The sequence below is a fragment of the Tenrec ecaudatus genome, chromosome 9 (genome assembly GCF_050624435.1).
Source record: "Tenrec ecaudatus isolate mTenEca1 chromosome 9, mTenEca1.hap1, whole genome shotgun sequence".
Lineage (NCBI taxonomy): Eukaryota > Metazoa > Chordata > Mammalia > Afrosoricida > Tenrecidae > Tenrec > Tenrec ecaudatus.
Window position 1 is genome coordinate 77,698,108 of NC_134538.1, and position 10,318 is coordinate 77,708,425.

Sequence of the window (10,318 nt, forward strand, 5' to 3'; positions counted from 1 at the left end):
ACCACCCTATGAAGACAGAAGGCATCCCTGCTCAGTCCTGGCCATCCTCGGAATTGTCCCCATGCTGTGATCATTGCTGCAGGCCCGTGTCACTCCATGTCTGTGGACTTGAGACAGCAGCAACCGTACTTTCTACTGACCTTTGATTCATTCTCCTCTCAAGCTGCTGAGGCCACTGCCTGCCATGGGACCTGCCCATCTTGGATTCTGCAGCCTCTGGACCAACTAGAGTCAGAAGAAGATTCCAGGTTGGAATCTAAGTCCCCGGAGAACCTTCCCGGTCTCTAACACTATCACTGATCCTTTGGGAGCAGATTCGGCAGGATGCCGTCCAGCCTCCTGGACCTCAGTGTCCACAGGGTGCTGCAGGACGAGGCCACACTCCTGGAGGCTCTGGAGTGGCTGCCCTCCGACCTCTTCCCTCCCTTGTTCAAGGTCGCCGTGCTCCGGAGACAAAGTGAGATCGTGAAAGCCATGACTGTATTCTGGCCCTTCTCCCGGCTCCCCTTGGGGGTTCTGTTGAAGGATCATCGGAATCCCCTTGACATCTTAAAGGCTGGCCTGGAGGGGCTTGGTATCGTGCTCTCCCAGGAGGCTCAGCGCAGGAGATGCAACTTGAAAGTGCTGGACCTGAATCTGAACGATGACTTCAATGACTGAAAAGGGTGGGCTGTAACTCAGCGCTGTGCCTCTGGGGCCCCCTCGGGGCGGTCAGAGTCCACCCGGTCCAGACGCTGGAGTCTCTGAGGGGACAGATCCAGGGCAGGGCCGCAGCATCTGCTCTTGGCCCCTGTGAAGGTGGTCAGAGATGTGTGCTGCTTTGCGGAACAGGCGCCCGATGAAGTCCTCACCTTCCTCATTGACAGGCTCAAGCAGAGGAAGGCTCTGCCACAGCTGTGGTGCAAGAAGCTGGAGTTCGTGGGGCTCCCCCCGGATCTTCCCATTCTTGAGGGGATCCTGACCATGGTGCAGCCGGACTCTGTGCAGGAGTTGAAAGTGGAGGGTTTTGGGGACCTGCAAGAACTCAATGTCTTTTCTCCTTTCCTGGCCCAGACGGTCCACCTGCATACCCTCTTTCTCGCGAATTGCAGCCTGAATACGGGGGCCTCCGGGAAGAGAGAAGACAACAAGGTGCGGAGGCTCCTTCACCAATTCAGCTCCCAGCTCCTCAGTGTGAGCCGGCTCCGGCACCTCACCCTGCAGTCTGTCACCTTGCTCGGGGACTACTTGTGCCTGCTACTCAGGTTCCTGCAGGCCCCCTTGGAGATCCTCTGCATAAGGCATTGCATTCTTGGGAACCCTGACCTGACATACCTGTCTTCGCTTCCCTGCACCAGTAACCTAAGGTCCCTGGAATTGAGTGCTGTCCGCAGGGCTGGCTGCCACTACAAATTCCTCCCTGCTCTGCTGAAGAGAGTCTCGGCCACCCTGGAGTCCCTGGACCTAGCTGACCGTGGCCTCCACGACTCTGACCTCACTGACTTGCTGCCTGCTCTGTGCACCTGCTCCCAGCTCAGAAGCTTGATGCTCTGTGGAAACCTCGTGTCCATGGCTGTCCTGCAGCACCTGCTGGCTCTCACTCTTCCACAGTGCACGTTTACCTTTCTGCAGCTGCCTGTCCCCCTGCACTGCTATGTGCGCCCGCGATTCGCGCTGCACCAGGGTACCCTTGAAGAAGTGATCGCGAGCTGAGGCCGATCCTGCAGCCATACAGGCCCCTAAGGGTCTTCTTTGATAGTAGGATTTGTTACAAAAGATGTGATGTAATCTATGTCCATCTGAACCAGTAATGCAAGACCCTCCGCTTGGCCCTCTCAATCCCACCTTGACCTTCAGGAGGAGGCTGTTTCAGAAGGATGCTGGAGGGATTGGTCAGAGGGGGGACATCTGACTGATGTCAACCGATATGCAGCCTTGATTCAGCTTGGGATGGACAGGCAGACAAGCCAGTCAGTAGAGGCCACGATGGCCACCATCAAGAAACATAAGCCAGGAGCAAGGCAGATCCCTGCAAACTGAGATCCGTGCTCCGGGAACATGCAAGAACTGGGTAACGTGAATGCCAAGACTCAAGGGGAGTGGCTAGGACACTTTCTCCTCCCCACCTCCTTCTCTGCGAGAACCCCACGGTCCTGCAGCCCTGCCCTACATTTCTGCCTCCTACTTCTACGCTTATGGGACCATGAGCACCGGTTGTTAAATCAGGAACTCCGGATTTTTCAGTGTCCAGTCCCTTTGCCTACAGGCAGCCAAATACAAACTTATTTTTAATATTTCTGTAAACTAAGACTCCTAAATTATGAAAGAATAAAATTCTCTTTGTAAAAAAATTTAAAAAGTCTGTCCTAACTGAAGAGCTGCATCCTGCACATTTCTGAACCTATAACTTTCCCTAATATGCATGATCTGTGAGTCCTCTGTAGCCACTGCAGTGAACAATGGGACCCAGAAAAGATGTGGAAGGTGGGGCATGCTTTGGGATGGGATGGTGGTAGCCAGACTTGGTAAAGAAGGTTACGGGGTGGAGGGATGGCTGACCACCAGCTCATGAGGCTTGAGTCCCCCTCCCTCGGAGGCAGTCAGAGGAGGTCAGACACTACCTCCCACACCGTGTTTACCCTCACCACACTTACTCAATTTTGGTATAAGTCCTAATGTTTTGGGGGGTGAATTAATGCAAATCTGCATAAGTAAGACTGAGCATTTCCCTCAAAATGAACGTTCACAGAAAGCATCCTGAAAGTCCAGGATTCAGGAAAACTGCCCTTGGCACCTAAAAGTGTCACAGGAGCTTCAGAATGTGCTTCAGCAGGATGTGCTTGGCAGATCTACTCTGCCAAGAAAGCTGCAAGGGGGTGGGGTGGGGTGGGGTGGAGTGAGGCGTGGGGAAGGCAGAATGGAGAAGGGAGAATTGCATTGACTTTTCTCCCAGCATGATGGTTCTCTTGAACCAGTCATTCAGGCACACAGGAAACATCCACCTGGGATATCAGATGCATTGGGTAGTTAGTAGTCATGAATAAGACCAATTACAAACAGCCTCTCTGGCTGGGACACAGAGGGTCGTGCGGTCAAAGCTGAATTTCAAGATTGTAGGACCAACTTTGGGCAAAATTGCTACCACTTAATATTGTCAAGTATACGGTCATTTCTCAAGGGCATGAATCATATCTAGTTTATTCTCCATTGTATCTCTAGCAGCAAATATAGTATGCATCAATGAGTGTCTTATAAATTAATGACATCATACATAAATGAATAATGTGAAATTTTTCTCTTTGACCATCACTGTTTTCTCCTTTATCTCACATACTTCTCTGTCACAAATACACATCATCAACTATCTCCAAGGAATCCTGGGAAGTTAGCTATATGGATGCCCAGTTTCCCATACAGGCAAATTACCTGTTGTTCAGACACCCTTGTTCCGGTCTTCTCTGGTCCATCAAACGTCAACTACCAAGGAACCTTCACTCTCAGAACCAGCTCATTGGATTATGCTGGTCAGCACACATTTTGGTGCCTCAAATGTTAGACCTGTTTTGGGGTCTATTGGACCTGCTGATTCTAAAAAATGACACCAATCCCCCTCCCCACCCCACCTCAATCAGCTCCAAAATCTGAGATACATAAGCCATGTCATATGCCACTCCTCACTCTGCTCATCCTTCAAAAGTCAGGATACTTTAATGTAGTGTTAGCTAGCCTGAGGGAGAGGAAGGGCACGCTGGCTTTATTTAGAGTAGTTTGTGTTGGACTGAATATTTAGGTCAAGTTTTACTTCACAGGGTGTTCTCTGACCCATCGATATATTTGAACAGTACAAATTACATGACCTTGGAACTTCCCCCATTTCACTCCACTTTTATTAGGAACTGAATGAGTTCAATTTATATTTAAGAACTCAAAATAAGAGTTACTGTACAATAAATAAGGCGCCCTGTGGCATAGTGGGTTATGTGTTCAACTGCTAACCACAAGGTCAGCTCTTCAAGCCCTCCAGCTGCTCTGCAGGAGAAAGATGAGACTTTCTGCTCCCACAAAGATTTACACCTCAGAACCCCACCAGAGACGTTCCACTTTGTCCTATACCGTCGGCATGAGTCATGATCAACCGACTGGTAGTGAGTTGGGCACAGTAAATAGAGATTCTGAATAAATAATGAATGTATTCAGACACAATAAATAAATAAAAGTTCTGAAGCCTAAAATAGGTCTGTCAGAGTTCCAACTCCTTGATTAAAATTAAAATGCCCCAGTCCTGTTACAAGATGGCACAACATCTCCACCTGTGCACAGAAGCCCTTAAGAGAAGTTAGAGTTTTTTAATAAAGGAGTTTGGAGTCCGCCTCGCCTCTGAAACATTTAACATGAATTACCCCATTGGCTTGTATATATTAAACGTGTTCTGAAATGTTTCCTGCCTAATTTGAAGAAGACAAATATAGAACTTCAGAATACTTATGAAAATTGCTACAAAGTCTTAGATTTTCAGCCCTGGAAATTGCCCTCATCCCTTCCATAGATGTGCCTGCTCAATGCTCGTTTTTATTCTCTCTTCCCAGGCTGTGTCTTGGCTTTGCAGTGTCCAGCTTGTGTAGTCTCTGCAGATACCGCACAGCCTCCTACTCGATTCTAACTCATAGTGATCCTACAGGACGGAGAAGAACTGCCCCTTTGGGTCTCCAGACCTTTCCATCTTTTAAAAATGGTAGAGGGACTGGTGGGTTGGAACCGCTGCCCTTATTCCTGACAGCTCAATGTGCAGCCAACTCGCCACAGCGGTGCATGTACAGCTTCCCTTGGAAGTCCCTCAACACCTAATTCTTATTTTCAAATATTTCCTACCTTTGTTTAGGCTTGTGCTGTGGGTCTGAATTCTTCTCATATTTAAGACTAGGATGATAAAAGGATCAATTAGTATGACTTATCAGCTGAAAATCAGGGAACATCAGCTCTAGGAAACTAAAGCTGATGTGGCCTATCCAATGCAGTTTTCTGAATCAGTGTCCCCAGTAACCTGAGCAACAAGCCTAAAAACAAACCACCAAGGAGAAAATGTCTTGGTTGCTGTCGGGCTGTTATCTTATGTGTACTGGCTCCATGAAGGCCAATAAGCACCTGGGAATAAGCATACTCATACATATATATGTTTTTGTTTTGTGATTATGGTTAAGATCTAGCACTTGAGAGCCAGACAGACCTGGATAGGAGTCTGTCACTTAGCAGCTAAAAGATCTTAAGCAAGTTAGGGGCCTGGGTGATGGGTGAGTAGTTGCCTGCTCACCAAGAGGTTGGTAGTTTGCATTCACCAGTTTCTCAATGAGAAAACGATATAGCAGTCAGCTTCTGAACAGTGTAATTTTGGAATCTCTGTGGGACCGTTCTACTGTGTCCTTGCAGAATGCTGTGAGTGGGAACAGTCTAGCTGGCAGTGAGTTTTAGTGTAAACTTCAGCTTCCTCAGGTGTATTTGTATTACATGTTGGGTTGCTTACCGCAAGGTCAGCAGTTCTAAACCACCAGCTGTTCCTTGGGGAAAAGATGGGGCTTTGTGAAGAGTTATAGTCTCAGAAATCTGCAGAGACAGTTCTACCCTGTTCTACAGGGTAGCTATAAGTAAGCACTGACTTAATGGCAATGAATTTGTTTTGGGGTTTGTTTTGTTTGTTTCCTCATCTGTAATAAAATGGTTGCCAAGAACCAATCTCATTTCCCATAAACTGTAAGCATCAACCCAATCAATTCATGTCCCTCTTCATCTCTAACACGAGCTGCTCACCCGGGAGCAGCTTTCTCCGACCTTAACCGGCAGAGAGAGGTGGGACCTAGGTGGGACCTCACAAATAAAGGGCACAGTCTTCCTGTCTAGCACACCAGTCACAAGCTTGGGAGTCTCTCACTTCTAACCTGTTGACCAGACAGTTGGGGGTTTCCTCTACCCCTTCAGAATGCTTTCCATAAGCTGGGGTACCTTTCAGGTGCCTCACTTTCAGTCGCCTCACTTCCGACCTGCTCCTCCCTTGGGTTCAATCATTTGCTTCAATGATGCATAGGACTCACAGAGAGTTCTAGACTTACAATTACAGTTTTATTGTAGGGGAGAGGGCCCAAAGGAGGAGACAGATATTAGTGTAAGGTCTGGGAGGGTCCCCAGTGTGGAGGGTTCATGCTCCAACCTTTCATCCACCAGGAAGCCCATTGAGCTTTCATATCCAAAGGTACTCTTAGGACCTCATTAGGCAAACTCAAGTGATTGGATTATGCCCTCCCCTCTCCCCATGGTTGGCGGTTACCAGCACTGGCCTTTGTGGCCTGGCCAGTCCCTACCTGAGTCATCTCATTAGCATACACTGGTTGAGTCCTTTGGTTTGGAACCATATCGATACAGGAAAGTAACTCAATTATCTAGGAAATTCCAAGGATTTAGAGCTATTTCGGAGGAACCAAGGACAAAGAACAATATCTTGCGGTAAAACTATGGTACAATCCAGCAGCTCCGTGGGAGAAAGCCTGGGTTTTCTACTTCCGTAAACAATTACCGTGGCAGCCACCCATAGGGAGTGGCTATGAGTCAGCAATGACTTGATGGCAGTGAGTTTGGTTTGGTTTTGGCTTACCTACTTCATGGGTTCAAGTAGAAAGAACATGTTTTGAAAATGATGATGGTAACATATGTACAAATGTACTTGATAAAATTGACATATGGATTGTTATAAGAGTTGCAAGAGCCCCCATTAAAATTATATATGTAAATTACAGTCTCAGAAGCCCATCAGGGTAGTTCCATCCTGACCTATATGGGTCACTATGAGTCAGAATTTACTCAATGATGGTGAGTTTGGTTTTGGTATGGGGGAAAATGGAACTAAATTAATCTCCCTGTTCCCCCAACACATATGATGATTAAAGTGTATATAGAAATGTTTCCTTGGTGTTTCTTAGGCATACTACACAAACACTTGACTGACTGACTGACTGACTGACATTAGATACCTAACTGTTCCGACTTACATACAAATCAAACTTTTTAAATATTATAAATCATTTTATTGGGGATTCATACAGTCTTATCAGAATACATACATGTGTGCATTGTGTGAAACACATTTGTACATTTGTTATCATCATCATTTTGGACAAATCAAACTTACAGACTTAGGAACAACATTTATTTGTAATGTGGGGACTAACTTATAAAGTATTCTTACCCATACTGTGTTAGGCAGGTTTTATGATTTTATATATATAAGAGATAGGATTGTACAGTGAAAGGAAAATAACAGCAGTAAGAGAAGACTCAGTTCAACTCACTTCAGTGGAACAATTAATATACTGAAAGTTCTTCAACTCAGGTGAGCTGCTGGGTGCAAGGACAAGGAAACAGACAAGGCAGGCAGAGCCTGCCAACGGCAGCAAACAGCAAGGTGGGTCAGCAACAGTCAGTGGCTCAGTAGCTTAGTGAAGCAGGCCCAGATGGGACATTGAACTCAAACAATACAAGGTAAAGGATCCACCAACCTCAAACTCAAATGATGTACTCAGCAGCAGCGTGACAAAGCTTGCCTCGAAGGATCCTCAAGCTCTAACAATACGATCCATGGGTTGTCTTGGCCCACAGGTAGTGTAGCTCACAGGTTGAGGCAGAGAACTAACTGAAGCTACAGCATGCTGGTCTGTTCACCAGAGAGCAAGAGAGATGGGGCGGGCCTTGCAGAGCCATTTATCTCCTAGCCCTCCAATCAGACTGCGACCTGACATGTTCCCATAGGCCAGGTTGACACATTAAACCTAACTATCACACCTCCTTCTTTGGATCAGAAATGAAAGTACAAATGGGTTACGTGGCTTGTCCAAGGTCATATAGTTTGGAGCTGGGACTATAAGCCTGATCACCTGATACTGAAATGTACTCTTCTTCGCCAAGAACAAGTGTTGGCCATGCTTGAGCAGACATCACCATGAGAGCAAGTCCCCTGCTATAGCACTGGATGAACTCTAGGGGGCACAGGTCAGACTCTTGGACTAACAAGTGGAAGGTTCCACAAAGGCCTAGGGCAACCGACTGTTTCCTTTTAAAAGGGCTCATGGTCATAAGGAATCAGAAAGCCACTGAATTTGGGGGATTGGGAGAATCTTTCCCTATTTGACGAGTCAATGAGACTGAGCACTTGATTTCAACCACCCAGATGCAGAAGAGTGGTGTACTGAGAATCCAGAAATCTGGAACCCAGCACTGTTACAACACTCAGATTTGCTGAGTGGATTCCAACTCATAGCAACCCTCTAGGGCAGAGTGGAACTGCCCTTGTGGGTTTCTGAAACTGTGAGTCTCCATTGATGTATACAGCTACATCTTGCTTCTGTAGAGCGAATGGTAGTTTCGAACTACTGACCTAGTGGTTAGCAGCCCAATGTGCAGTCGTTTCACCACCAGAGCTCCTAACCTAGAGCTCCTTTTAGGCCTGGTTAAATGTCGATATTTCCCATAAAGTTGTTTCTTATGAGCCAAGGTGCACTGTGAAACAAAATTAGATAATAAGAAGAAATTTAGAAAAATTAGTTCCTTTTACGAACATTTTACTGTGGGTTGGGTGAACGTTTGCAGAGCATATTAGTTTCCTAGTCAATAATTTGAACACGTCTTTTTGGACATTGATGGTAGTGGCAATCTTTTCAATGTAACAGCACGTCTATCACTTCCTCCTTGAGTTCCCAGTTCCCATTCACCCATCTTTCCTCCTCTTCCAATCATCTTAGCTTAGTGTTTGGGGCAAATGTCTCCCTGTTGGTCTCCCATGGTTGATTCTTTTGAGGAGCACCTTCCTCACAGATGTTAGGTGTCATGTGCAGGCCTGTTTATTGTTCGGCTCAAAGAAAATCTCTAGAAGGGGCTCAAATTCCATGTCTGAGGGTCATAATATTAGCATCTACCAATCTTCTACTCAGACCAGTACACCTTGCCTTTAACATAATTTCAAATTTTATTCTATATTTTTCTCCCACTCTGTCCAACACCTTGTATTATGGTCCAGTCAGAGTGGTTGGTAGTGGTACTGGGCACCATCGCATTCTTCTGGTCTCAGACTAACCGAGGCTGAAGGATCACATAGTCCCCTAGTTCTTTGGGCTAATTGTTTCCTTGAGTCTTTGATTTTTCTTCCCTCTTCTTTGCTTCAGGCAGGGAGAGACTAATAGTTATATATTAGATGGCTGCTCATGAGCTTATAAGACCAGAGTTGCTACATTATGAAGAGATCTTCGAACTCTTTGAAAAGATAGAGATTTTTGTCATTAAATGCAGTATTATTTACTACACAGTGTTTATTAAGGAGTTTCCATATGCCAGGGATCCAGGAATTAAGGTTACAACTACAAACAAGACATGGATGGACGTGGATCCAAACTTAATGGTGCCTATATTTTGGCAGGGATTAAGAAGCAGTGCTAACGGGCTGTCTTGTGCTGGTTACAGAGAAGTATTGGCAGTGTGTCTCTATGTGCAAGGTGCGGTGCAAAATGCTGTGCATGTATAATCTCATTTAATTCTTACAAATGGTGCTGGTGACGTCAATGAATAGGAAGGATTGATTAGGCCGCTACAATAGCTTAGCTTTCCATTTAGCTGAGATTTACATTAAAGGAATGGGAATGTGGGGCTTGATTGGACACTCCATTTGGCTCTGAGTCCTGACACTATCTTATTACTGAAATTCTGCTCCCCCCAGCCCAGAAATCCTAGGGGGACTCCTCTTCAGATGGGACTTTCCAGCCCAGGAGACTCTCCAAAACTGCACTGACCTCTATCCAACCCTGCGTCTCCCACAGGGTATCTAAGGGGCATGGAACTCTCGCCCCTCCAGAGCAGAACTCCTGGTATCCCCCTAATTCTGTCCCAGCTGTAGTCCTCCCCAATTCCATCTCTGCTCTAATGCCTTTGTAGGGCCCTGGGATGAGAGATGGTAAGGACATTCTCACATTATATATTGCAAAGGCTGTGAACATACAGATTTAAATGTATAGAACATAACATGAAATTGTCTCTCACTTCTCCTGCTAGTCTCACTCCCCTCCATAGGGGACCCTCTCCACAGTGAACAATTGAATGGGCACCCTTCCTACATCAACCATACACTTACTTATAAGAACAATTTATCTTTGTTTACAGAAATGATGTTGCTCTTACACATATTGTTTCCTGACTTGCTCTTTCCAAATTGTTGTTGTTGTTACTTGACACAGAGTCAGTTATGCCTCATGGTGACCCTAGGTGACATGCTGTGCTGCTGCTCCATAGCGTTTTTGAGGTTAGCATCTGC

At 46.2% G+C, this 10,318-nt stretch overlaps 1 protein-coding gene across 1 annotated transcript; it reads left to right on the top strand.

Annotated features, from left to right (window-relative positions):
* The first annotated feature begins 324 nt into the window (after positions 1 to 324).
* Positions 325 to 1,692, top strand: LOC142456022 (PRAME family member 6-like). Its single transcript, XM_075557326.1, has 2 exons — positions 325 to 480; positions 799 to 1,692. The coding sequence occupies exons 1-2, from the start codon at positions 325 to 327 to the stop codon at positions 1,690 to 1,692; spliced, it is 1,050 nt and encodes a 349-aa protein (XP_075413441.1).
* The last annotated feature ends 8,626 nt before the right edge of the window (positions 1,693 to 10,318 follow it).

Excerpts from the sequence above, each read along its gene's own strand:
- LOC142456022 (XM_075557326.1), top strand. The coding sequence starts at position 325 with ATGCCGTCCAGCCTCCTGGACCTCAGTGTCCACAGGGTGCTGCAGGAC. Across the intron at positions 481-798 it reads AGATCGTGAAAGCCATGACT|GTGGTCAGAGATGTGTGCTG; the intron begins GTATTCTGGCCC and ends GCCCCTGTGAAG.